General features: G+C 53.1%; 2 protein-coding genes across 6 annotated transcripts in view; one reads left to right on the forward strand and one right to left on the reverse strand.

The window, feature by feature from the left end:
- Loxl2 (lysyl oxidase like 2) overlaps nt 1-18633 on the forward strand; it is an 84347-nt gene extending 65714 nt beyond the window's left edge. For all 4 annotated transcript variants that reach the window (XM_076853583.1, XM_076853585.1, XM_076853586.1 and 1 more), the window contains exons 8-14: nt 1876-2043; nt 4790-4952; nt 7374-7617; nt 12968-13083; nt 13789-13925; nt 16608-16719; nt 17321-18633. In XM_076853583.1, coding sequence (XP_076709698.1) covers nt 1876-2043; nt 4790-4952; nt 7374-7617; nt 12968-13083; nt 13789-13925; nt 16608-16719; nt 17321-17400 — 1020 coding nt within the window. In that variant the 3' untranslated portion in view covers nt 17401-18633. The remainder of the gene's footprint in view (nt 1-1875; nt 2044-4789; nt 4953-7373; nt 7618-12967; nt 13084-13788; nt 13926-16607; nt 16720-17320) is intronic.
- Nucleotides 844-26262, reverse strand: R3hcc1 (R3H domain and coiled-coil containing 1). 2 transcript variants are annotated; one of them, XM_076853587.1, is made up of 8 exons: nt 26190-26262; nt 25706-25833; nt 25192-25329; nt 23941-24565; nt 22921-23090; nt 21751-21821; nt 21037-21132; nt 844-1135 (listed from the first exon to the last, which is right to left on the reverse strand). In XM_076853587.1, exons 1-8 carry the CDS (start codon nt 26235-26237, stop codon nt 975-977), a joined length of 1437 nt encoding a protein of 478 aa, XP_076709702.1. In that variant the 5' UTR covers nt 26238-26262; the 3' UTR covers nt 844-974. The 2 variants fall into 2 exon arrangements, with proteins under 2 accessions (XP_076709702.1, XP_076709703.1); XM_076853588.1 differs by lacking the exon at nt 844-1135 and adding an exon at nt 19789-20037.
- Between the last annotated feature and the right edge of the window lie 1126 nt (nt 26263-27388).

Raw genomic sequence — 27388 nt, forward strand, 5'->3', positions numbered from 1 at the left:
AAGAGCCACCGTGGAGGCCTGGGTGAGCTGACAGGCTGGCTTCCCTGGCGAGCCGATCCACCTGGGTGGTGCCCTTCTCCACCTGCGGCTCCCCCCAGCTGTGGGCCTGGCCCTGATGTGTGGGAGTTGGGATGTCACCACTTCCTTCTATGTTAACATCTGGCTTGTGTTTCCTCACCTCTCGCCCCACCACCTCCCAAAATAGGTGTGGGACTGGCTGGGCATAACCTTATCAAAACCCAGTGCAGCCTGGGGGTGCTGTTTTCTCTCCTGCGCTTCCTGCCCTCCTTTAATCCCCTGTAGGAGTAAACACCAGAACCAAAGGAGCAGGAAAGGTAGTGCCCGGCAGTTGAGAGACTTTGAGGAGGCTTGGCCTTCCTGGCCACCCCATTGGAAGGTGGTGGACAGGTGCAGACCCGGGGTTCCTGGCTGTCCCTGAGGCTTCCTGAGTGCCACTACCACTGGTGAGGTCAGCCCACCTTCAGCCAGCAAGCCCAGGAGTCACCAGGATGCTGGCATGTGAGGTGGGGCCCTGGGAATGGTCAGCTGGGTTCCATGCTGGGTTAACACCAAGGCCAGCGCTCTTGTGTCTGCCAGTCTTCTAAAGAAAGGAGAAGAACCCCTCCCATCACCCTGGTGTAAACCACCTGGATCCTTCCAGAGCAGTCAAACCTGCTCCATGTCAAATGTAGCTTCAGATCTGGTCATTTTTGGAAGGTCTTTGGGAAGTGCCTTTGGTGACCACATGATTTCCTTGCCCCAGAGTCAACGTGGAAGCCATGTTCTTTGGCCAGAGCCTCTTAAATTGTATTAGGTTTTAGAATCCAGGGTGGGGATACTGCTGCATGGTCAGCCAACTTAGGAGAGGGCAGGCCAGCAGCAGTGGACAAGGCAGGAGACCCTCTGGCACCTCCCAAACTCAGTCCAAGAGGCAGTAGTCTTCTCCCAGAGGGTTGGCTGGAGCACACCACCCTCTAGAAGCAGGAAAAGTGAACAGGTTCTTCAGGCACCTTGTCCTCGCCTCTTAACTGACCTTGAGGTGACAAAGGGAAGCCAGTTTTTATGCAGCAGTGGCAGGGAAGGGAGCCATCTGCTCCAGATGCAGTCAGGAAGGCAGGACACAGTCTGGAAAGAACTAAAAAACAATAACCCAGTGGAAAGTCTTTTGGCTTTGTATCCTCCCCCTGGGCTGCCATTCCAGAAACATGAGAGCTAAGCTTGGTCTACTGGAGGCTCCACCCCATGCCCTTCACCTCCCCACCGTGCTGGCCGCGAGAGGTGGAGGTGGGAGCCTGGAACCAGGCTCAGAGGAAAGGAAGGCACCCCCAGACCCCACTACAGGCTCCTAAAGTTCAGGCCCTGGTTTTGCAGAGGGCTTGTCCTAAAGGAAGGGATGGGGTTAGACCTCTAAAAGTCTGCCTGAGATGTCCCATCCAAGCATGATGCCTGTCACATATTATGTACTCAGTACCTCTTGGGTGAATGACTGGATCTGGAAAAACCCAGACTGCACACACACCATGCATTTCATCTCTTGGAGGTGCTGGAATTACCAGCACAGTTTTGTGTGCAGGGCCCAGGACGCTGGGTGGGGACATCACTGTAAAGCTGTGTTGGGCACAATGACACAGGAAGGTCTTGAGGATGCTGCTATTGGGCGGGGTGGAGGGTGTTTGTTTTGCAGTGCTGACGGTCAAACCCAGGGCCTTGCACACGCTAGGCAAGTGCTCCACCATTGAGCTATACCCCAAGCCCAGCCAGAGGACGCTGCCAAATCCCAGCGTGGCTCAGGCAGGACCCCCTGGCTTTGGGAAGTTGGGGTTATGGGGAAGCTCCCTTCTGTCCTGGTGACCATGCCTTGCTTGCTGTCCACAGCTGCGCCTCAATGGGGGTCGCAATCCCTATGAGGGCCGAGTGGAGGTGCTGACAGAGAGAAACGGCTCCCTCGTGTGGGGAACAGTGTGTGGCGAGAACTGGGGCATCGTGGAGGCCATGGTGGTCTGCCGGCAGCTGGGCCTGGGGTTCGCCAGCAATGCCTTCCAGGTGAGAAGCCTGGGCTCAGGCCCTGCCCACCCTCCACCCAGCCTCACCTTCCCTATCGTCCATCAGCACCCCTCTTCCCGGAACCTTTCTAGCCACGAGGCAGGTAGAGCCAAGCACTGCACCTGCAGGCAGAAGGCCTTGTTCAGGCCACAGCTCTGTCCCCTGCCCCTCTGAGCCTGGGCAGGTGTCTCCCTCCCTCTGGCCTGTTTCCAGCTGCAGAAGAGGGACTCGGCTCTGTTGACGCCACTCTGTTTCTACACTGGATTGTCCCTGGGCTGAGGGCTGAGCCTTGGGGGATTTGTCTTTTGCAGAGGGAAGCAATTCAGTCTTTTGGGTCCTGGAGACCACTGGGGCCAAGGCTAACACCCCAAACACCTTACCGTCCCTTGGAAGCTCCCTCTGGCTAGAGTGTGTCCAGGCTCTCCACACCTCTCACATCCTCCCCAGAGACCTAGTACACCTCCAAACAGTGTCCAGAGCCCTTGTCTTGTCAGCTGTCCCTTCTTCCCAGGCCCCTTCTGCAAAGACAGGTTGGCTTGGCTAGGCCTGGTGTTCCCACTGTCCCACCCTGTCAGAAGGAGCGCAGGACCAAGATGCTGTGGGTCTGCTCCCAGCTCCATCCCACCAGCAACTACATGACTATCTGGGGGCAAAGCAGCCACCCTCTGCCTGTTGTCCTCCCTGTGACATGGAAATGAGAATCCCAAGCCCTCAGTGTCCTGGTGCTAAAAGCTCTCATTAGGCAGGAAAGTGCTTTGAGACCCATCTTGCTCAGCTCCTGGTCCCAAGCCGCGCTGCTTGGGGCCTAAGGAAGGCATTTCACAGGAGGGGAGGGGAGAGCAGGCAGGGAAGGGGAGGAACTCAGGGTCTTTGTGGAGCCCAGCTCCCACAGGCCAGCAGGCCCAGGTTGCTCCCGGGAGTTGCTGAGCCCTGAACAGGGGCTTCGGGTTCTCTTTCCTCCAGGAGGGACAGGCCAGTGACACATCCTCAGAGCTCAGCTTCCCAGGGCAACCTGGTGTTTCTGCTAACACTGTTTATGACCAGCTGGGCTCACTCTGATTCTCCAGGGAGAGCGGAAAAACAGCCAAGTTTCAACAGAGCCCTGCCCAGCTGTTTTTGTTCTCTGTCAGCTCAGGCCCTAGACACCTGGGCCTCAGCAGGGGTCACGGAATGGGCTTAGACCTAACATCAGTCCCAAACCTGCCACCAATGAAAGCCCCATCTCTTCTTGAAACCCATTTTTTCATCTGGAGGATAAGGAGGGTATTGATCAGGTTCTTTAGAGGAATACAACCAGGAGGGTGTGTGAATGTACAGTGATCCCATCCTTCAGCAGCTGTGGGGAATGGGTCTCAGCACCCTTCCCGGATACGAAGCCCAAGGATGATCTAGCCCCTTATGTAAAATGACATAGTATTTGCACACAATCTACACACATCTTCCCATTTACTGTAAATAATCTCTAGGTTATTTATAATACCCAATGCAATGTGAATGCTATGTAAATAGTTTTATATTGTATCATTTAGGGAATAATAGCAAGAAAAAACTGTTCATGCTCAGTACACATACAATCAAAAAAAATTTTTTTCTATATGTGGTGGGTTGAATCTATGGACACAGAACCCATGGATACAGAGGGTTAAGACTACATATATGCAAGGAGCGGGGATGTTGAGATTTTTAATTCGCTGCAAGTCCAAATTCTGCAGGGCAGGCTGACAGGCTGTAGACTCAGGGAAAACTTAATGAAGCTCAAGTCCAAAAGCATTCTGTAGGCAGAATTCCCTGTTCTTGGAGGGATCTGAGTCATTTTTTTCTCTTAAGGCCTTCAACTTATGGGATAAGGCCCATCCACATTATGGAGGGTACTCTGCTTCTCAAGTCAACTGATTGAAATATTAGTCTTATCTAAAAACTATCTCACAGAAAACATCTAGAATAGTGTTTGACCAAATGTCCAGGTACTGTGGCTTGTACATTGACACATACAATTAATCCTAGAGATCTCAGGAACACAGGGACCTAGATCCTCATCCCAGCTCTGCACCTGACTTTACCCCCCCCCCCCAATTTCTCACTTTTCTCTACTGGAAACTTCTCTGAAGTGGGAGAGTATAACCTAACAGTGTTTTGGAGCCCCATAGATGGAAGGGGCCCAATAAATCTCAGTTTCACAAACCTGGCGGCTGGCTCCTCGGCCTCTATGCAGAACTGCTCTATTAAGTGTTTTCCCCAGAATGAAATTCAGAAGTTAGACTTCTAAACAATGACTGACATATACAAATGGTTTCTTCTCTCCTGCAATTCTGGTCGATTGGTCGGGTCTTCCTGGAGCCCTGTGTTGAGGAGGATTCTGAGCTCCCATTCAGGCTTAAAGGAGAGTGCTTCTGTTGATTGGCAATGTCTGTCAAGGCTCAGGACAGGGAGAGGACAGCATGACTTGGAGGAGCCAGCCATTCCTGACCTGCAACACCGAGTAGCCATTTGATCTCAAACTCAGCTCTACTTTCCCAAGGGGGAGTACGGAAGATTCCCAGTGGTAGGGTCGGGAAACTTGGATTCTCACTCATTCTGCCACCAACTAAGTGCATGGCTGGGGTGAGTGAGTCCTTGCCCCTCAGCCATCTCCGCCTGAAAGATGGGATCCTAAAACCATGGGATTTTTGTGAGGCTGTCAGTTGACAGAATATGAGAGAGTGACGATTCGAGGTGACATTCTGGCCATTTCTTTTGACTCATTCAGGAGACCTGGTATTGGCACGGGGATGTCTACACCAACAAAGTGGTCATGAGCGGAGTGAAGTGTTCGGGAACGGAGCTGTCCCTGGCTCACTGCCGCCACGATGAGGACGTGGTCTGCCCCCAGGGTGGGGTACAGTATGGGGCCGGAGTCGCCTGCTCAGAAAGTAAGAGCTCCCAGGGGCCGCCTCCCCCTTGCCGCCCCAGCAGGCTGAGGGGAGGAGGAAGGCAGAAGGAACTTGGTTAAGTGAGAAGAGCTGGGGGAGAGATGAGCCATTAACAGGGTGGTGAGTAGTCAGGTAGGGTGTGGCTGGGGGAGGTCTCTGCTTCCTGGTGCTCCGGCCTGAGCTGCAGTCCCAGGACCTTGCTGATGAGGCAGGGGAGACAAAAGCCGGCAGCAGGCTTAGGAGCCTGGGAGCCCCAGGCTCAAGTCACAGGGCCACCAGTGACTATTTCAGTGAGCAAGGGCAAATTATGGGACCAAGGGCTCCTTTTTCAAGCCAGTTAAATGAGGAAGATGACATGTTCCTTGGAGGCTAGGAAAGCAGGTGGGGCCATGATAGGACACAGCACAAGGACACATGCATCCGCTTCCCTGCCCCCACCTGCTCTGTACATTGTTTTAAGACCCTAGAGGCAACTTCGTGGCCTATTACACCCTGGGAGTTCTAGAGGCGGGGCATTTCAGGGGAAGCCCAGCCAGGATTTACGATGGCCCCCCTCACAGAGGCTTCTTCCATGCAGGGAGGACCAGCAGGGCAGCCTGGTGGGTGGTTGTCCTCCCCAACCCAAACCTGGCTCTCCCTGTGTGACCTGGAGAGCCTCGCTGAGCCATCTCTGTTGCAAAGCCAGGACACTGACCAGGAAACTCAGAGCAGACCCTGCCTTGTTAGCTGACACTGGCTGACCACACTGCCAGAACGGACACCTGCAGTTGACCCTAGCAACTGGAGATCAAATGCGATGACGCATATGTTCAACTGCATCATCATATGTGAACAGGATGCACTGTCCTTTAACCATCTCTGAGGACAAGGGGTATTTAGGCAGCCTTTTCACTGCTGTGACCAAAAGACCTGACGAGAAAAATTCTAGAGGAGGCGAAGTTTGTTTGGCATGTGGGGTTTCAGAGGTCTCATTCCATAGACAGCTGGCTCCATTCCCTGGGGCTTGAGGCAAGACAAACTTCATGGGGAAGAGCGTGGTAGAGGAAAACAGCTCAGGCCCGAGCACCAGGAAGCAGAGACCCCTCCAGCCACACCCTCCCTGCCTACAGTCACCACCCAGTTAATTCCTATCAGGGGATTAATGCACTGATTAGATTGATTCTCCCATAGCCCAACCATTTCACCTCTAAGCCTTCTTGCATTGTCTCACACGTGAGCTTTTGGGAGTCACCTCATATCTAAACCGTAACAAGGAATCTGAGTATACCGAGCTCAGTCGGCACATCCCAGCTCCTGTTATCAGGACTCACAGCCCTGATGTAAGCCCCTCTGAACGGCACACCAGCCATCACATCCAGTCAGAGAGGAGAGATGGCGAGGTCACCACCCTACTAGCCCAAGAAGAGCAGAGGGGCTTTCTCTTTATTCACCAATTTATTTATATTTTCAATGTTCTATCCTCTCCAAAAAGGAAATTAATATAAACCTAAATAAAATTCAAGATAGCATACCATGAAAACAGGTGGAAGGAAGGTCTGTACCGAAAAAATGGAGCCTGGAGAGTGGTTAATTAAAAATGTCTGTACCACAGAGTTCTATGCACTTACTATGGGTAGGTCATTAATATTACAGTGAGCTTCCTAGCAGCCAAAGAAAAGAGGGAAACCTCATTAATACAACTTATAGTGCCCATGAGGCGGAAGCAAATTTCTGAGTCAAGAGAAGTCCACTATTCTGGATTCTGACATCAAAGGGAATTTCTCTGTATGGGGATTGAGAGTTGAGAGATGAACAATACCTTAACATCCTCATAGCAGAAATGAGTTGTAGGGGGCCATTGCTAAGAGTGACCCCCAACAGAGGCTGAACGCATTATTCTGAGTGTTTCTCCAAGGGGGTGGAGACAGTAGCCAGGAACATAGCTCTCAGCTGGTTTGGCTAAATGCATGTTAGAGTAGTTGGGGAAAGGAATTTCCAAACCACCAATGTACATATCTAAAAATATGTAAGATAGGTAAGGTTGCGAATTAAATATTATGTAGCCATGAAACAAATGTCATAATGGATATTTATCAACAGTTAAAGTGTATTTTAAGGGTACAGTATTAGCAGACTATAAATCTACATCATGCTCATAAGAATCAGACCAAGGGGTGGGCAGTGTTCTCTCTCCCCATCATTAAAGTAACATAAGGAACCCTCCTGTGCCCACCGCCCACATTCAACACCTGCCCACCTGCCCTGATAAGCCAAGAGGTGTCAAAAAGGATGCTCAGCAAAGGGAAAGAGTAACTGGGGTCATGTTCAATAAGGAGGGTAACATTGAGCCCTTGAGCTGGTTCCAGGAGGTGCAGTGGCAGAGACCAGAAGTGGAACCCTGGGTAGGGGTTCCTCACCCTTGACCACTGTGTGCGCCCCCAGCCGCCCCTGACCTGGTCCTCAATGCCGAGATGGTCCAGCAGACCGCCTACCTGGAGGACCGGCCCATGTTCATGCTGCAGTGCGCCATGGAGGAGAACTGCCTCTCGGCCTCGGCTGCCCAGACCAACCCCACCACGGGCTACCGGCGCCTGCTGCGCTTCTCCTCCCAGATCCACAACAACGGCCAGTCCGACTTCCGCCCCAAGAACGGCCGCCACGCGTGGATCTGGCACGACTGCCACAGGTGGGCCCTCCCTCCCATCATCACCCACCTGCCCCAGTCTGCTGCGTCCTTCAGGACCCAGAATGGCCAGGGTCACTAGAGGGGGAAGTGTCCACCAGGCTGGCCCTCCATGTTCACAGAAGCTGTTCTCCACTCCCAGTCCCTGCCCCTGAGCCTAGTCCCTGCTGCCTGTGCCCAGCCCTTCTAGCCCTGGGCCACACACGTCCATGGGCCTTCCGTGGATGGTTTTCACGTGCATACACACAGTGTGAACTCTGCACAGAACTTTAGGGTTCTGCACTTGCTGGATGCCAAGTTCATGTGGAAGGGTATTTCATGCACTGATATCTGCTCCAAATATCTTGAGATAGTGGGCGTGGAAAGAGAATGGGGCCCAGGGTCAGGAGAGCTGCTCCCCAGCTGGGTCTCCAGCCCGCTGCAGGATGTTAGGCTGCCTGGGGCACATCACCCGGGTCCTTTCCAGCTTGCCAGTCTGTTGATATGATCCCAGTGCTATGAATCCTGAGCCAGAACCAAAGAACACAGTGAGATTCTAAAGCCGGTCCTAGCTGGGGCCTACCGCAGCCACCTGACTCGCCCTCCTTCCTCTGTCCTTCTTTTTTCCTTGCCTCTTCTTCTGTTCCTTGACTCTTAATCTAATCAAGACCCACTGTCCCTGCTTGGTCACATTGTGTGCTCAGACCTGACTGGGCAGGCAGGTTAGGAAGACAGAAGTCGGCACAGTTGGAAGAGAAGGGAGGGGGCCTCTGTTAGTCATAGAGCAGGAATTCCCCCCCCCCCCGGGAGTCTCCAGATTTCCTCTGGTAATTCCCCATTCTATGCTCAGGTATAAAACAGAGCGTTTGCAGAGATTCCTGCCTCTCAAAGTGAGGCTCTCCGCCAGCGTCTCAGCCACCACCTGTGAGCCTGAACACAGGGTGCATTGCAGACCATGAATGCGAACCTGAGTTTTAACAGGACTCCCAGGTGACTGCACACCAGAGCCTGGGAAGCCTGGTCTGCATGACCTGCGGGCTTCCTCTGCTCTGCAATGCTGCCATCACAGCAGAAGTGCTCTCATGTGTTGGCCCTTCTAAGCGCCAGGCCATAGGATCCGTGTTCTCCTAGGTAAGGCACAGAGCCTCAGTGTCATGGAACTTTCCCAAGATAACAGGGAGTTGCTGAGCAGGGTCCCTGCCAGGGCCTTCTGTCCCCAGAGCACAGATTCTTCACCTCGGCTGCGTCTTCCTCAGAAACTTATCTTTAGCTTCAAGAGTGTGGCCTAAAGTGATAGAGTTGTTGGACCTATTTCAAAAGAAAGGACTATGGTGGCATTTGGGGGCGTGATTTTCCTTTACAATGATTGTCTTGATGTTTCAAGAGTCCTAATGAGCTGAAGAATTTCTGATCTTTACATAGAAGCGTGTCAGTCTTCTTCAAAGTGCAAGTCGAATAGAATTCAGGTCATGGTGATATCGGTACCTGGTTTCCTTCAGACAGTACGTGGCCAGCCGGGGGCCAGTGGGGCTGTCGCTGCCCATGGGTCTGTAAGTGGAAGGTAATTGCATCCCAGCCCTGCATATGGCGGCCCACCCAAGATTACAGGGTAGGACTCTCCAAGTGCCATATGGAATCAGTCTCTCCTCTAGGAATAGTCACATGGTGACATCATGGAAGTGTTCTGATCTGGAGCCCGAGGGAACCCTGACTTTGTGGTCTGTTTTATTTCTTTGCTTACAGATGTTCCCATCCACCGTTTGGGAGGGAGGGGTAGGAAGAACATGCAGCTAGGCTTATGCCCTGCAGGCCTCCCCGTCCTCAGCCTGGACTGAGAAACTATGTCCGTAAGATCCCAGGACCATGAGAGGGGACTCCCAACCTCCAGAGTCCCTGGCAACTTCTCCAGACTCTTCGGGTGGGCCTTCCAGCAGGGTGCCTGGCCTAAGCCTCGGTTGGGTCCCCTTGGGAGGCTGATGAAAGCTGGCCCTGCCGCAACTTAAAAAAAAAAAAAAAATTCTGGAAGATTTAGTGTCCCATTTCAGCAGATTCACAGAGACGTCAAGCCCATATGTGGAGCCAAGCGGGAGAACCCTGGCTCAAATTAATGTGAACAGGGAAACACATGCCATTCCCAATGTAACTGATGCTACAGTGAGGAACAGAGCCATGTTCTTGGAAAGCTCTAAGCTGAAAACCAAGGACTGAGGCCTTTGGAAGATTCTTCACGCGGGACGTAGGGGAAAATGCCCTCAGTTTTGTTCTCTCTCCAGTGCACCGTCCCTTGGCTGATGACCTTGATGTGGACCCTCTGCTGGATTTTCTTTCTTTCTTCTTCTTCTTCTTCTTTTTTTTTTTTTTTTTTTTTTGTTCCAGGGATTGAATCCAGGGGCAATTAGCCACCGACCCACATCTCTAGTCCATTTTTTTTATTTTTTGAGACAGAGTCTCGCTAAGTTGCTGAGGCCCCTCTGCTGTCTGCTGTGCCCCAGGAAGTGGGCCACACCTGCTCAACTGGCATATCGTGTCACAGTTTTGACAGGGACCAGACAGAACTGGGCGCCAGTGCTCAACAATGTCCACAGCAGGGCAGCTGCTGTGTCCCAAGGGAAGCCTCGGGGAGGAGGTGGCTGGGAGCTAGAGGAGCAGGGGAGTGGGCCCCACATGGCCACAGCCCCCACATCAGGGATGGCACTGCTGCAGAAAGGAGTCCTCTGTCGAGTGGGCCATGCCGCCTGGTGTGGAGCAGACCCTTGGAGGCTCCAAGCCCACAGATGTGACGGGGCCTCTGAGCCAGTGAGACGCCCTCAGCACATCCATGGGCTTTGTTCCTCCCAAGTGGCTGCCCAGCGCCTGAGGACAGCAGGGTGGAACCCCCTGAAGGGCCCCAGCTTTTGTGGAAGCCCCCCCCGCCCCGAACTGGAAGACACCCAGTGTCTCTGAATTACAGATAGGAGCGTTGCCCAACCACGGCAGAACTCTACCAAACGGTCGATTGGGAGGCTCCGGGGATACTTGGCTGGGGTGGTGTAGATGTGTAGCACAAACACCTCTGCCAAGTTTGCAGAGCCCCTGGTTGAGAGTTTTCCTGGGGCCACCAGTGACTGAGGATAGCAAAGAATGCCCCTGACCGCCTGTCTTTCTCTGAACCAGCCTTCTCTGCCTGTCACCCACTTGGACCCCTCCCCCTAGGGGCACCAGGTCCCAGGACAGCAGCTTTGGAGTCCCACCGTGAGGGCCATCCTTCCTTTCTTTCACTAGGACCTCCATCAGGCAGGAGGCTGCTCTGTCTTCTCTTAGTGTTCTGGAACGTCTTCCCAGGTCTACCTTCCCTGCCTCCGCCCCAGGGGTCAGGCCCCTCCTTGACACCCAGCCTGGGAAGAGAAAGCCTGGCGCGTGTCCTCCTGCTTCCCAGGGCCCCCATCTGTATTGGGCAGCGGCGGGGGGAGGCGAGGGAGGGTCTCCAGGCTCTACCTGGGGCCTGTTGGGAGGGAAATGTGCCCCTGGGTTTGAGGGGATGCCATGTGCACCCCCGAGGTAAAGGAGAGACGTTGAGGAGCCGTAAAACCAGCTGCTTCCCTCCCCAGAGGGGAAAAAGTGAACCTCGAGAGGTCTTAAATCAGGCCTTCAGGAAGCAGGAGCGCGGGAGGAGGCCGGCCTCACAACAGCCCGTCTGTGGGCTCCGTCTGAATTCTGTTTAGACAACGGAACATAAACGACTCCTCTTCAGTCTTTCCAGCCGGTCTGCACGGTCACATAAGCCCCTCTCTGAAAGAGGCAGACATTTTTGGGCCATGAGTCAGACCTCATGTCTCATTGGGCTCCTTCAGGAAGCCAAAATAGACTCTTTGAAAGTCATCACTTGGACTGCCACAAAATGCTCCTTGTGAGTGTTCTCCGAGGGCCCCCGGCTCGGCACCACCTCACCCAGAAACATGAGTGACCTGGGGGAAGCCCGACTTAGCAACTCCTGGCGTTATTTTTAGCACAGCAAACACAGGAGGAAGGAAGGAGAGCCTCTCATTTCCTCAGAAAGCCCCACTTTCTGTCCCCCTCTTCCCTCTGCCCCCCATTGCCCCTGTACAGCAAAGGGAGCTCGAGGCCACTACATATGGCATGGAGCATGGGGGCCACCAAAGGCCTGAGAGTCATACCGACTCTAGGTAGAATTAAATGCCACCCCCACAGCTGCTGATGGCAGTGATAATGAGACAGCTGACAGGTACTGAGCACCCGCCCTGTTGCCGGCTTCTCATGAGGCCTTTCTGTCATTTACCTATGTGCTCTCACACTGCCCTGCCAGGGGCTGATGTTATGATTCCTCTTTCCCAAAGAGGAAACTGGGGTCCACCATAAACAAAAGCAGGTCACTCTGCCCCAGACTTGCCCCTTCTTCACTGTTCCAAGTATCCCTGTAATGGTGGACACACGCACGTTGGGATAGCGGCAGACACTCCCAGGCAACACGCGTGGCAGGTTGGGATGGTGCTAAAGCCAGCCCAGTGCCTTCAGCCCTGGTCCTGGGCACTGAGGGATTCCAGAGTGCTCCACTTAGCAGCCATGTTTGTCTTGTTTCTTCTGAGCCAAACGTGTCACTTTCCAAGACTCTGCATCTGTTCTCAGTTCCTCCCAGTGAAGAGATGGACTGCTGTGGACAGGCAGCCGGGGAGCTAGAGCCTGTCTGCACAGGCGCCCTTCCACCCGCTCCCTTCCAGAACCCCCGATGCGCCTTCCCAGGCATAGCCCATGTCTCTCCCTGAGAATGACTCACTTCGCTTCCCAGAGGGCCTCCCCGGCTCTCCTCCTTCCCCTTCTTGCTTCATTTGCTCAGTACAAGCGGCACAGACACCGTCATTCAGTTCCCAGGGTCTGGAGGTGAAGTGCATGAATGTCCCCAGAATGCGTGCATGTCCTACTCTAGCCACACACCGTCTCTTAATGCCTCTTCTTTCCCACTCTCCCCCTTACTGACCGCACCTCCCCCTTCTCATCCTCTCTCCCTCCCTACCATATGTCCACCTTAAAAATGTTTTTAAAAGGGACTGGAATATGATTTTTTTAATCAAGTATAGAGAAAGGGTACAAAGCAAATGGGGAGGGCTTCCTGAGGGCTCAGAAGGGCCTCCGCTTATTAAAAATAATAGAGGTCTGCGAGGCTCAGTGACGGGGGAGGCTGGCTGACTCTGGAGCCTGGACGCTCTTTGAGAAGCACCATGGTCACCACCTTCCTTACCTTTTCCTTGCCCTTCCTGCTTCTCCCCTGGCCACCCAGTGACCATACTGCTTAAGATTCCCTCAGGCCAATGGCCAGCTGAGCCACTGCTCACAGGTGACAGTGGCTAGAGACACCTCCCGTCCTCTCTCCGGCCCCCAGGCACTACCACAGCATGGAAGTGTTCACCCACTATGACCTGCTGAACCTCAATGGCACCAAGGTGGCAGAGGGCCACAAGGCCAGCTTCTGCTTGGAGGACACAGAATGTGAAGGAGGTAGGTTTTTGGGGGTGGACCATGGGGACTTCATAAGGGCTCCAGTGCTTCCACCCCTGTGCCAGCTTCCACCCCTGTGTCCCCTGACCACTGCTGACTCTCCACATGACCTTTCTTCATGCGAGGCCTTTGCTAGGCGTGAGGTAGGAGGCAAAACCTGGTTCTAAAGGCACCTGTTCCCCCAGAGTTGTGCGGGCAGGCACTGTTAGGGCCCATGGCCTGCCAGTCAGGTACAGACCCTCGGCTGACTCACATGGGCCTCCTGCTGCTTGCCAGAAACCTTTCTTCCCAGGTGTCCCAAGGCCCAGTGCCCCTCCCCCACCAGACTATGATCCTTCACGTCCAAGTTCACAAGAGTTGCCCACCCTCTCTCACTTGCTTCCCCAGGCAGGGCATGGTCACCTAATGGTCACTACACCTGCACTGTGATGACCTGGTGGTGCACCCACTGCCCTGACACCAGGGGTCCTTTGAGGAGAGATATGTGCATTCTCACTATACCCACTGCCTAGGCAGCTGGGGGAGCTAGAGCCTGTCTGCACAAGCAGACAGGTGCCAGGCATAGCAGCTGCATAAATGCGTGTGTGATTAGTCCCTTATTCATTGAAGCAAAGGTGGGAGCTCAAGGGCTGGAAGAGAGATGAGGCAGGGGGTCGTGGGTACATGGTAACAGGCCCGCCCCACATACACCATCCCTGCCTGTAGACATTCAGAAGAATTACGAATGCGCCAACTTTGGTGAGCAAGGCATCACCATGGGCTGCTGGGACATGTACCGCCATGACATCGACTGCCAGTGGATCGACATCACCGACGTGCCCCCTGGAGACTACCTGTTCCAGGTGAGGTGAGGGCCCTGCTCATGGGAGGAAGGGAGGCAGCCTCAGAATGCAATTCACTCAGCCCCTGGCACATGCAAATCCAAATGCATTTGCAAGCTGATTTAGTCCTTGAGTCAGGAACGGGTTCCATGGACTCTTAGACAACCACACCCTTGGCTTCTTTTTGAACTTCTCTCCCCTCCACCCTGATTTATCCCGGTGCCCCCCACCCTACTGTGCTGAGGCTGAAAGCAATATGAGCTCACGTATGTTTGTCTCTTTCCTGGGTCATAAAAGAGGCTCTGCTGAGGGACTGTTCTCCATGCAAAGAAATCCATCTATAATGGTGGAATGTCAAGCTGGGATAGCCTGGCCAATGACTGTACTGTGGGGACTCCCTAGGGCTTCCACCCTTGGGGAGGGCCAACCTGGAAGAGTAGCCAGGGAGTCTTGGCCTCCCACCTTCTGACACACAGTGGCATGCTTCACCAGGGCCCATTTGGCAGGGGAGATAAAGGACACTGGACCCCACTGACTCCCCTTCAGGCACATGGCTATGCTCCTGTCTGCAGAAGCTTCATTTCAACACATTTCCACCCATCTCGCTTCCCAGTGTGCCCCCATTGGGTGGCAAAGCGGGTGTCCTTGGAGGCTTTCCCAAGGAGGTGCTCAGCTGGCTGGGTCCCCACCCCCATATGCTTCCTTGAAGAACCTGCATCTGCAGAGAAGTGACCACGGGGCTTTGAGAGATCTCCTTGGCAGCCTCAGATGCTGGGAAATCAGATGGCCAAGCACTTTTCTACCCATGATCCCAGAACCACAGACCTGGAGAGGCCCAGCCAAATTGCAGAGTGCTCTTTATTTTTAAAAAGAGAATATCTGTGGCTCTGTGCACGTACACAGTGCCCGGTAGCCCATGTTGGCAGTCTGCTATGTCTTTGCCAGTGAATGGGTGTCATCCTGTATTCTGAAAAATGCCATTGATTCAACAACTATGATTTATTGAAGACTTATGATGGGCCAGGCAGTCTGTCTCATTGAATCTCCCAGTAAAGGAGCCTTAGAATTATCCACATTTTACACCCAGGCAAACTCTTGTTACTTCAACTCCATATTATCTGTTTTTGACCCCTAAATGATACAGTTAGCAAACAGACTCAGGGCATGTTAATGCCTCTGATGAAAGAAATATTTCCCTTGTTATAAACACAGAGTCTTAGATGTCTGCAAGCCTGGCCATTTCTGGATACAGTGCCACCTGTGGGCACCAGGATCTGCTGCAGGGACAGGACAGGGCACTGGGAAAGAAGGAATGGGTGCTCCAAGTCGGGACCAGTGCCCAAAGACTCAGACAGGACTGAAAGGGCCACTAGGTTTCTTGTGGTCTTTGCTTTGTCCTCTTTCTTGTCACTTCAAAGATTCACAGAAATTTGGGAAATTAAAGTCCTTCTGGCAAATGCTCATGAGATTTAGAACCCCAGATAGAGGGAGGGGTGGCATTGTGGAGCCCTTGGATTTCAGCCTCATCTTCATCCCCAAGTGGATCTTATGGGCCTTAACAGCCCAGTGGGAATCCTTGATGCATCCTGTTGCCCTCATGGCCATACTTCAGGGACACTTGGTGGGCAAGGGACTGCTTGAACCTCAGTGTGACAGACAGTGATTGCCCTATGTCACATGGGTGGGGCAAGGGGACAACCAGGGTGGTTGGGTAGAAAAGAGACCAAAGAAAATTTAGGCCACCCCAGAGTGAGGCATTACCACAGTGGGACATGGCCTCTGGCAGGTCTGGCCAACCAGGCCAGACACAGATCTTCAGAGTGACTGCCTCCAGCCAGGACACAGGAGAGGCCAGGTGGGCCTCCATTTCCTAAAGCATCTCTGAGGGAGGACCCAGCCAATCCACTAAAGGGCCCTCTGGGACCTCACACCTAGAATATTCCTTTACAAGCATACTCCCCCCACCCTGCTCACCAGGAGGTGGGAAACACAGCCCTTCCAGTGTGTTCAGCCCTTGAGGGAAGCCCTGTCACTTATGTCCCCTTCATACAGCTTTTGTCCCCTCATCTTGGCCTCCAGTTTCATTTTCCTTTCTTTTGCTCACCCAGAATCTCTCAGTCCCTCCTAGACCCCTCAGAATGATGGTCCTTCCTATTGCTGCTGCTTCTAGCTGTGTCCACTCAGCCAGGGTAACAGGAAGGAAGCAGGCGGGTGGGGTAGAAGGTATAGCAGAGGGGGTCCAGTGTCCACCAACAGTCCCAAGCCAGATCCTGGGCCAGCAGAGCAAGGAAAGACTTCAGGACCACCTAAGTCTAGCCCCAGTGCCCAGAGAGGGGGATGGGTGTGTCCTGTCCCCAGCACCCCTCTTCTCGTGATCCACACCACACAGTCCTTCTCTCCACTCCCCCTTGGCAACCTGCTTCCTCCTCCTGCAGAAGGCCCGGCCGCTTTCCTAGGAAGAAAGTGACCCTCGCTGAAGGTGTGTGTGTCTTATACCAAGAAAGAGGGACACAAGGTCCTACTCCTCCAGGCCAGGCCCCTCCCTGGCCAGTCTCACCCCCAGCTGCTCCTCGGCACCTGCCACACTCCCCTCTCCTGAGGTCCCCGGCTCTGAAAGCTGGGCTGGCCTTGGCAGAGCCCAGGCCTGAGGTGGAGGACGGCCTGGGAAGGAGGGAGCAACTTCCTGTGTCATGATCTCCCCAGGTTGTCATTAACCCCAACTATGAGGTCCCAGAATCTGACTTCTCCAACAACATCATGAAGTGCAGGAGCCGCTACGATGGCCACCGCATCTGGATGTACAACTGCCACATAGGTAAGGCCCCTGGGCTGCCCCGCCTCTCTTCAGGCTCCAGCCCACCCTCCAAGAAATGGGCAAGAGCAGAGGCAGCTTCCTCATCTGGGCAAAGAGCTTGGGGAACTGGGCCAGCACCGCATTCCCGGACTCAGCCCTGGGCTGAGACTTAGTTTTCACAGCCAGCCCTGGCCACAGAGAGAGGGTGGGACAGAACCAGCCGGCCCAGCAAGAACAGACCCCAGAGCCATTTAAGGGCTGGAGTTGAGGCCATCAACTTTATGCATTTGACCTCAAAAATGTGGGTGTCAGCAATTTGTGGGCTCTGTATATCAGGTTTTCTTCTGTCAAGAATCACTTCTAGTCTCTAGTAGAGGCTTTTCCCTTGGATTATACGACCTGGGGAACAAAAAGGAAAGCAGAGTTTTCTCCTCTGTAGGAAAGTGATGAACCTCACTCTTGGTGACAGTAAAAATTAGACTACATTTATTCACACGTACACTTGAGTTTAACAGGGTCCCTATATATCTGGCCCTGCTCCTGATGGGTGCTCAGAGGTGGCCTCGGTTCAGGCCCTTGGGGCTGAGTGTCTAACTTGTCAAACTCTCTCCCCGATTCCCAGGTGGTTCCTTCAGTGATGAGACGGAACAAAAGTTTGAACAGTTCAGTGGACTCTTAAATAACCAGCTCTCGACGCAGTAGAGAAGGCTCCTGGTCACCTCCCGTGTTCAGGTCACAGTTCATCTTCCCTGGGAGGACTAATCACCACAGCCTGCCCCGTGCAGACCCAGCTCAGGAGGAGGGAGCTCCCTCATTCACCAGGTGCTGCTGCCTGACCTCTGTGGCCTCGGAAGGCCTTGGGGGCTGGGACTTGTCCGAAGGGCTATGGGAGCAGTTCTGAGATCCAGCCTTACCCAGGACCCTGGGTGGTAACGCAGGCTGTCATCAGCTTGACCCACCCAAGCTGTGGTCCACCCTGAGTCTGGCACCACCAGACTCTGCACAGATCATATAGGACTGTTTTCTTCTCCGGTTACACGTGGGCAAATGTGAGCTTCTCAGCCCAGAGGTGGTCAGGCTAAATCCCATTGCTCCTTCTCTTAGGTCATTTCCAGCTAACTTGAATATCTAGACCTGTCTTCCAACTAAGCCAACTGCCTCTAGTCAATTTTAGTCACACTTATTAAGTACAGTAGTCCCCCTTATCCACAGGGCACATGCTCCAAAACCCCCAGTGGATGCCTGAAACCACGTACGGTACTGAACCCTATATATACTGTTTTTTCCTATATATACATATCTATGACAAAGTTTTATTTAGGCACAGTAAAAAGGTTAGCAACAATAGTTAATAATAAAATAAAACAATTATAGCAATATGCTGTAATAAAAATTATGTGAATATGGTTTCTTTCTCAAAATACCTTATTGTACTTTCACCTTTTCACTTAAAGAAAGCACTTTATGGCTCCTCTTTGGCATATCCAAATCACCAGCATCATTACTCTTGTGATTTGAAGCCATTATTAAGTAAAATCAAGGTTACTTGAACATAAACACTGTGGAATTTTTACAGTGGATCTGATAACTGAGATAGTTACTAACCAGTTAGTGTATACAGTGTGGATACACTGGACAAATGCGCCTCCCAGGCTAGACAGAGCAAGATGGTGCAAGAGCTCATCATGTTACTCAGAAAAAGCATTCAATTTAACTTATGAATTGTTTACATCTGAAATTTTACATTTATATTTTTGGACCACAGTTGACTGTAGGTAACAAACCACAGAAAGAGAACCCTCAGATAAGGGAGGACTACTATACAGATGCCACGCGTTTTCTAAGTGAGCTCAGAGTTGGTGCTTTCCCCCCTGCTCCCTCTTACTTTCAAGATACCATTATTATATGTTCACAATCTTTGAAACACAGAGTAACTTAGGGGCATTCAACATCAGGCATCTAAGCCTTTGAAAATATAGCTCAAAAGAAAAACCAGCCACTTGTGTGAGTCATCCTTCTATCGCTTCAATTCAATTGATTCCATTGTGTTATAACCTGGGTTTGGGTGGTGAGAACACTCACCAAACCCATGTCTTATCACACTTATACCTACTTGCATTGTGGACTGAGACAACGTGCACCCAGATTTCGTCTAAACCAGTGTGCGCAGGCCCTGAGCTTCCTGTGTTCTGTTGCTGAAAAGGAGCTTTATAGTTTCACAGTTTCACACCATGCAGAGATGGCTCCCGTGTCCCCCACAGTCCGATGTGGGATAACAATTGCTGCCCTCTGAGCAGTCCAGGGAGATCACAAAAATCTAGTCATGACCCTTCCTGAATTGCTTTTTGCTGAAATTTGCCAGGGACATAATTGTTGTGGGACGACTAGATTTAAAAAGTCACAGGCAGCTTCCCAAAGCTGGTAGAGAGCATATGCATCAGCAGAGCAGGCGCTCTGAGCCCTTTTCTGTGGCAGTGGGGTGAACCCAGCCACTGTTAGGGGGCTCCCAAATGTGTAAAGGGTGTGCTAGGGCCCAGCAAATCAGGTCCACAGTGACACCAAAGCTTCAGGCAAGGACCCTACAGCATCACCTCTCCACCCAAGCCAGAAGAGACAAGGGCACTGGGCCTGTGCCAGAACACCCTTGCATCTGTTCCTGCAGGGGAAGCAACCTCTGCATGCATTAAGATCTCACCTCTTGGCTCTGTTAGTGTTTATTTCTGCAAAGAGCCTGTTGTAACACTACCATGTAGCACGGGGACCAGCTCAGCCAGAGCCTTGGGAACTGAGTATCACCTTGATTCAGCTGCTCTACAACAAAGGATCGCCAGCTGGCATACCTGACCTACTGGAGGGTGCTGGGCAGATGGCATGGAGCAGGAGCAACTTACCTCCCATGTAGGGTAAACTTTGCAAATGTCCCCAAGGCCCAGATGGGATCCTCCAGGCCTCCTAGGGTGAGCTGGCCTTCAATAGCCATAGGCCCATAGCACAGATGGGACTGCAGATGGCACAGCACCCCCTAGTGTCCTGCCACAGACAATCACATTTCAAAGCAAACATTTGAACTAAAAAGCTTTTATTTCTTTTTTCTCTCAATTTGTGGAACTAGACCAAATTAAAGCCGACCACCCCACAGTGAAGCTCCAACAGTGGCACAGAGCTGTCCCGGCATCTGTAAAGGCTTGTGGTGTTAGGAGCTGGGGCCTCAGGGTGGCAGGGGACTGGGGACAGCAGGCCGCTCTTTCTTTCTGTGTTGGAGGCCCAGGGCCCGGGACACCAGCCTTCGGGCCACTGCAGCATCCGTCTGTGGCCTTTCCTTCATCAGACACAGGAGCTCTGAAAGGAAGGCCCCACCCAGTGGGGGTACTTGGGATCAAGACTGGCTGCTTCTCCCAGCAACAAAGCACGAAGCTGACATCTAGTTACATGTGTGGGGTCAGAGGCCCAGCTGCGCCCACAGAAGCCCTCCTGCTTGTGAGAGGGGTTGGCCAAGTCTCCAGGCCTCCGTGTTCCAGGGTTCCTGTAGAATCCTGACCCAAACCTCTCATCTCTTGGCAACAGTGGGGATTAGAGAAGTTAATCCTGTCCACCTCCCTGCTTTGTAGGGCCTTTGGATGAGAAATCAAGTCAGGATGAGATGTCTGGTGGAGACAGGATATTTATTGTTCCCAAGACATCTGAGACAAAGACCACATCACCTTCCTCAACACAGATGGCCCCAGCTGGCCTTCCTCCTAGGCCTGCTTTGTAGGCCACTACTTTGCAGTCATGGGAAACTGGCATCTAAAATCCCTACCCGTGTGTTCTCAAAGAGAAAATGGCAGGAACTAACATTTATTTGGCACTTTCTGTGTGCCCCTCTTGGCTCTAAGCAGGTCTGTGTGTTCCTTGATCCAAGCCTCCAGTCTATCACATACAATCTGCTTATTTTACAGAGGAAGAAACTCACAAAGTGATTTGCTCAAGGTCAACCAGAATGAGTGACAGAGCCAGGGTCTCACTCAGGGCTGACCCCAAAGCCCAAATACTTTTCATCCCTGCAAGGTGTGCTTTCCATGGCTCTCTGAAAGGAAGACCAAGCTTCCCCCGGAGTAATGCTCAGAAGAGGCTGTGAAGGCAAGGGCAAACACTGCTGAGCATGGCAGATTCCATGCTCTCAGGGCTACTGCCCTGGGCTCCCAGGCCCCCTGGGGCAGGATCAAGGTTCCATGGGCTGCTATACCCCTAAAGAGCAGGGAACTGAAAGAAGAGAACAGAGAGAGAAGGCCTGCTCCTCGCCCCCAAACCAAACACACATGTGCACAGCCCCCCTATCCAGGGACAGTGTGTTCTTACTTGGCCTTTGCAAGGCTTTGAGCTTGGACTGCTTGGTTCCCTGTGTGAGAGGCCGGATCTTGAGCAGAGGGAACTCCTTGGTCAGGGCATCAGCAGCTGGGGAAAGAGTGAATCTGGATAAATCCCCTCCTGCTGCATGAGATCCCTGGGGCCCAGGAGTGCACAGCAGCTTTGAGCACCCAGCCCCAGCTTGGGCAGGACTGCTCTGCCACCAGTCTGGCTGGATGAGAGACAACAGCCCCAGTTCACCTCATACTCCAGAGCCCTGCAGATCTGCATGGGAGTGACTACCTGGGCTCTAGGTATGCCCTCAGCCCACAGGCAGGAGCCATAATAGCGAGGCTGTAACTCTCACATTGGGTGAGGCAGACTCTGCCTTTGAAAGCCCCAGAGCTGAGATCAGACTATCATTTCACCACTTAAAACCCCCCAGGGACACTTGCACTCCTTGCCCCGGTCATGCTCCACCTCAGAGCACCTTCCCACAGGACACAGTGGGAAGACAGGTCCTTGCCTTCTGCTGCTTTACAGATGAGGAGACTAAGGCTGGGACATGGCCTGCCTGTCCAGGCTATTTGTGACAGAGCCCAGAGCTCCAGCTAGTGCTGGGAGCAGAACCACACAGGCCCCTGGCTTGGGGTGGCCTGCACCTGGACATGGGTGGCCCTCCCTCTGGTCAGAGAGGGGACTGAGCCCAACACGAAGCCACCTTACCTGAGGCCAGGCAAGGAAAGATGCCGAGTGCGTGAGTGTCATCCACCCACTGAATCTTGAACCCCTTCTCCCTGTGTGGGAAGAAGGCAGAGGAGGTTACAGAAGTCAGCGGCCAAGCCCTTTCCCACTGGATGCCATAGGAAAGTTCCCTCCCACCTGATCTTCGAGCACTGGGACCTCAAAACACCAACTGCATCAAGCTTTCTCTCAAGAGCATGTGGTCAGCTTCAGAGAGACAAATACCACCCTATAAATCCATTAGGCAGGTCCCAGGGTCTAGCACTGAAGGAGCTAGGATCTGAAGAGCTCCTACAGCACAAGGCCAAGGGTGAAGGGGGATTCCCTGCAGGCATCACGACTGGGCTGGGGATGGGCCCCAAGGCTGGAGGCTAAAGGCCTCCATGGTGGTCGGGGAAGCAGGACCTGAAACAAGCAGGTCCAGGCACTCTCAGCCAGCCTTCTTCCTATTGCTCAGGAAGGCACCACAGGTCTGTGCCTGGGAAAGACAGAAAGCAGCTGTGCCCAGCATCTCTGGTGCACTGCCCATCCAGCTAAGGAGGTCACTGGTGGCCGCATCTGGCCACACCAACAGGGATGGATAAGAGCAACCATGCCCCTCTGGGCTGCCCCTCCAGCTCAGGCTGAGAGAGCAAGGGAAGACGTGTGAGAGGCAGAGTAAGGACCCAGCAGGAAAGGGCTTTTAAAAGGCCCCCACAGGAAAAGAGAAGTGAAGAAAGGAAGAGGAGAAGGAAAAGAGGGGAAAAGACAGATGTCGGGAGTTTGAATCCAAGGGAAATCAGGGTAACTGTGAAGTCCCCTCTGATGAATCCCTCTGGCCCCGTCAGAGCATCCTGAACCAGTTCCCCCAAAAGAGTTCCCACACTAAGATGACCCTTGGCCAGTTGAAGGTCTGCTACAACCTGAGAGACTGATGGCCTCCCAGTATCAGCAGCCGAGCCTATAACCAAAGCCCCTGCTCTCCCCTGTCCCTTTCCCCAGCCACAGCCAGGTTGACCTGCCGGGGAGCAGGAGCCAAGACAACATGCCCATCTTCTGTCTTTCTTCCTGCAGAATTAGGTACTTGGGGGACGGGGATAGACAACAAAGGGCTGTCCCAGCTCCTCTCCAGAAGGCAATACCCCGCCTCCCCTGCCACCTGCTGGCACTCACTGGAACTCAGAGAATGTCGCCATCAGGTCCTCAGTCTTGAGCGCTGGCTCAAAGTCATAGATCTCCACCACGTGGGCAAATTCCTTCCCAGGCAGCTCCTCTGCGAAGGAGGACGTATCCAGGTGGACCTTCTCAATCTGGATCTCCTTCTCAGTCAGCTTGTCTGTGATCTAGGAGCAATCGGACTTTTTGGTAAAGGGAGCTCAGACACACAGGGACCCAACAACCAGTTTTAAAACCACCCTTGACAGTTCTGCTAGAAGGAGGGATCCCTGCTGGCAGGAGTCTGAGAATGACAACATGATCTCAGAGTGGGATGGGCCACTCAGGACTCAGGAGTTTTAGGGCGTGCACTCGGTTTGATGGAGTCCCCACTGGGAACTGGAACCTGCACACATTACATTTCATATAAGCCTGAAAAGTACCTTCTATACACTCCCTTTACAGATGGGGAAACTGAGGGGCAAAGAGTTAAGAAGTTTTGCCCAAAGTTGCAGTTAGTAAGAGACAGAACTGGGAAAGTCCAGGATCTTTCATTCCCTTATTATTGATGTGATATGTAAGCGACTCCTTTTAGTCTGCATTCTTCAGGTTCAAAATAGCAATGCAATATGCCCATCCTACCAACCAGCCCCACAGCCCACCTCAAATAGAAACATGGTTCCAAGGAAATATGATTTGAAGACAAAGCTCCAGGTAGAAGAGTGATTCTCTGTAGTGCATGAAAAGCACCGGCACTTTCTGTCTGGTACCTTGCAAATCTATTCCTTTTTATTTTCTCAGATGAGGAAACAGACTTAGAAAAGCAAAATGACATGCCTGGCATCTACTAGCTCCTAAACAGTTGAGCTGGGATCTAAATGCACACCTCCACCCCCATGCTCCCTATCACCCCACACCCAGGCCTGAGCCACCCACACATCCCCAGCCCTCCACCCCATGACCCTTTGTCCCCATCCACCTGCAGCCACACCCACCTCACTGCCGCCCTCCCTTTTCTGGGCTCAAGAGCCTCATCACCTCCCGCAGCAGCTCACTGCAATCTTCCTCGGAGCAGCTGCCAGGCTCCTCCTCCTCCTCCGCTTCCTCTTCCTCCTCCTCCTCTTCCTCCTCCTCCTCCTCCTCATCCACTGGGTTCTGCTCCAGTTGACTCCCATTCCCCTCTTCCAGGGCCGGCTTCAGGCTGGACCCAAGCTGTGTGGCAGCCTCCACCCCGCATCCCTTCCCTGATGGACTCTCGGGTCCTGGGGGCTCAGTGCCAACTGGCTCCAGCAGTGGCTCCTTCTCACAACTTTGGCCTGGGTCCTTCAGGTCCTCTGTTCCCTGAGTCACCAACGTGGTGAGTCCCTGATGGGTATCAGGGTCCCCAGCACCAGCATCTCCAGGCTTTTCAGAGATCCCACCAGCTGGGGTCTCTTCCTTGACCACTGGGGTAGAGGGAGCTGCCCATTCTTCTTGCCTGCGCCGCACCCGGGGCACATACAAAGGCTGGTCCGGCTTGCGTCCTCGATGCCATCGGCGAGCCCGTGCACCCCGGGAACCAGCAGCCGCTGCCTGGTTGGGGGTGGGCCGAGGACCAGGGTACTTTCTGGTGTGGGAGGCAGGAGTATGGCAAGGGCCAGAGGGATCATCTGAACTTGGTATCCTAGAGCAGGAACAGGAGGAAATGATCAAAGAATATGGGGCCCACAGGAAAATGGCTGACTTGAGCCATCCAGACCAAACTGACCCTTAAAAATCCCTTGTGAAGAACATGGTGGAGGCAGAATGCCATCTCTCACAAGTCCAAAGCAGCCAGCTTGCCCTCAGTACTACTCTTTACATCAAAGATGGCTGAATGTTTGGTTACACAGTGCATAAGGCAAATACTTGCTTTTAGGAATTACGTTATTAGAAAAGCACATAACTTGAAACACTAGGATTAGAGTCACAATGATAAGATGCTCATCCTGTGAGATGCGCATGGGAAGAGAGATGACTAGCAGCCTGGCAGGTGCTTCCTGTGCCATGGTCTCTCTGGGGCCCATGCTCACCAAGAAGAGGGGCAGACCCCTCCTCACTATTTACATTGTTCTTTATCTCATCTGGCCCAAATGAAAAATTGAATTTGCCAAGTGAGTTACACAAGTAAAGCATGTCAACTGCTGAAACCAAAGGCAGTACTATCTTAGGACTAGGGATGGGTAGCCCTGGATCCTGCCAAACACCACCCTCCCAGGGACTGGCCAGGAACTGACTGCTGGGGACCCTCTAAGGCAGTAGGATACACACCTGATGTCCTGGTGACAGATCACTGTCCTCCTCTTCCAGCCCTCCCCAACAGAGAAACTGCTCAAGAGATCAAAATTCTCTGTTGTTCTATGGATCAGATACCGCAGGCGGCTGGAGACTGGGGGGAAAAGAAGAACCCTAGGAAGGCAACAGAAGAAGTTTTGAGAAGGTGCTTCTGGGACCTGGCTCCTACCAGGTCCACTCCCAGGGTAATGGTGGCTTAATACCAGGCTCCTTCTGCCTCAGTAGGCCCCAGGCAGGATGCAAAGGACCTGAACACAGGTGCCCACAGGGAGTTACTGCTCCCACCCTCATTCTTGAGCAGGCCCCTTTAGTCTTGGGGTGATGCTCAGAATCACAATGGAAAGATGAGATTGGAAGAGGCCAAGGACCAATGTATTAGGACAAAAGGCCAGGGCAAGCTGCCAGCCAGTTACATGGGTGCTGCATCCAGAGTAGGGGACAAACCCTGCCCTTCCTAGCATCAAAGGACCCCCTCACATCCCACACATACTTTGACAGCTGCTTTTGCAGCAGGAAACGGTCCAGTTCCTCCTGGACCTGGTGGACAAAGTCATTCTCCGCCGAGGAGAGGAAAACACCGTCCAAGCAGAGAAGGGCCAGGGTGACTGATGAGAGAGCCTGTAGGGGGACAGACAGGGCCGGGGATCAGAGCTCAGGACCTGGGCCCGACCACGACCCCGAAATGTCGGTGCCCAAAAGGCCTCAGATGCTTTCGGGCCCAGGGTGTCTTTTTTGGCAACTGAGGAGTCAGGCTCAGAGGCAGAGGATTGCGGTGCCAGGTCTCCCCCGCGTCGGTGGACAGGGAGGGTCTCCCGGCGAGCGCTGGCCTAGCATCCCACACTGCGCTCGCTGGCTCCGGCTCACGCGCGCCGCCCGCAGGGGCTGCCCCGGGCCTGCTCCACGCCTCCAAGTTGTCCTCCCCACCCCGGAGCCAGCGGACGCGGGGCGTGCGCCCCCAGAACCGCAGCACTCACCAAGGCCGCCCTGCGCGTCGCTGCTGCTGTCAGGGTCCACAGGGGCATGCGCGCCCCCGCTCGCCTGCGAAAGCCCCAGGCCTCCCCGGAGCCGCAGCGCCACCGCGCGGCCTGGGGGACGAATCGCAGGAGCAGCAAAGGGGCCTGTTCTTGTCACCTATGGAGGCGGGGACACCCCTGCGACTAACACAAACTTCACCATCTTCTTCCAAAGGACGCGACTAGGTAACATATTCACTGGAAAACCCAGACGCACAAAGGTGAAATGACTTGTCCAAAGTTGCACTGGTAGGGCTGGGGATGTGGCTCAAGCAGTAGCGTGCTTGCCTGGCATGCGTGCGGCCCGGGTTCAATCCTCAGCACCACATACAAAGAAAGTTGCACTGGTAGTGAATTCTAGAATCTTGCTTTGAGCAAAGGTGGGTCTGATTGCAAAATCTGTTCTGTATTTCCCCCGTAACTATCTTCTAGAATCAATTAAGCAGACACTTTTGAGAGGCTACTATACCCTAGATAGGCAGCACTAGGTTTTTCGGATTTTAGGTTTCCCTCCGCAGGGAACTAACAAGAATAAAGAGGAAGCCGCTCCTGAGCACCAGGTATTTGGGCACCCTCTGCCCATCAGTGCCCTTCCTTCTCCTTTATAGAAGGGACCTGCAAAGAGCGCTAATTCACACCAGACAAATCGCCGACAAGGTGCTTGCCTGGTGGGTAATTGGGCGGGGCCATCACTCGCATGATTTTCAGGTCGACTTATGTTGCCCTGCTCCATCCAGAAGTCATTCCTGTGCCCACCTTGATCAAATTCTTGCTATCAGTCTGTGGGGTGGACTATTATCCTGTAGGAGACCAGGGTTGGAATCCTGCCCTCTGAAAAGTGTTAAAATGTAAATACCTGGTCACCCTGAATCCAGAAATCCAGAGCCGCTCAGAGCAAAGCAGGGTCCTGGGTTAAGAGCCAACTTGGGTCCATGGGTGGGATACTCCTCCGGGTGGGCCCTGCAGTCAAGTATAGGCAGGATGGTGAGGGAGGGCTGTCCCTGCAAAGGCCAACTGGGAAAGGAGATGTGAGTGTGGAGAAATGGAGAAAAATAAAATGCATTTTGGTTTCACAATTTTTCCCTAAGTATTTCTAAAAGACACAGTGTTGCCACATTTACAAAAGCTGAATTTCCTGATATCTATCAAGGAGGATTAAA

The sequence above is a fragment of the Callospermophilus lateralis genome, chromosome 4 (assembly GCF_048772815.1).
Source record: "Callospermophilus lateralis isolate mCalLat2 chromosome 4, mCalLat2.hap1, whole genome shotgun sequence".
NCBI classification, from domain to species: Eukaryota; Metazoa; Chordata; class Mammalia; order Rodentia; family Sciuridae; genus Callospermophilus; species Callospermophilus lateralis.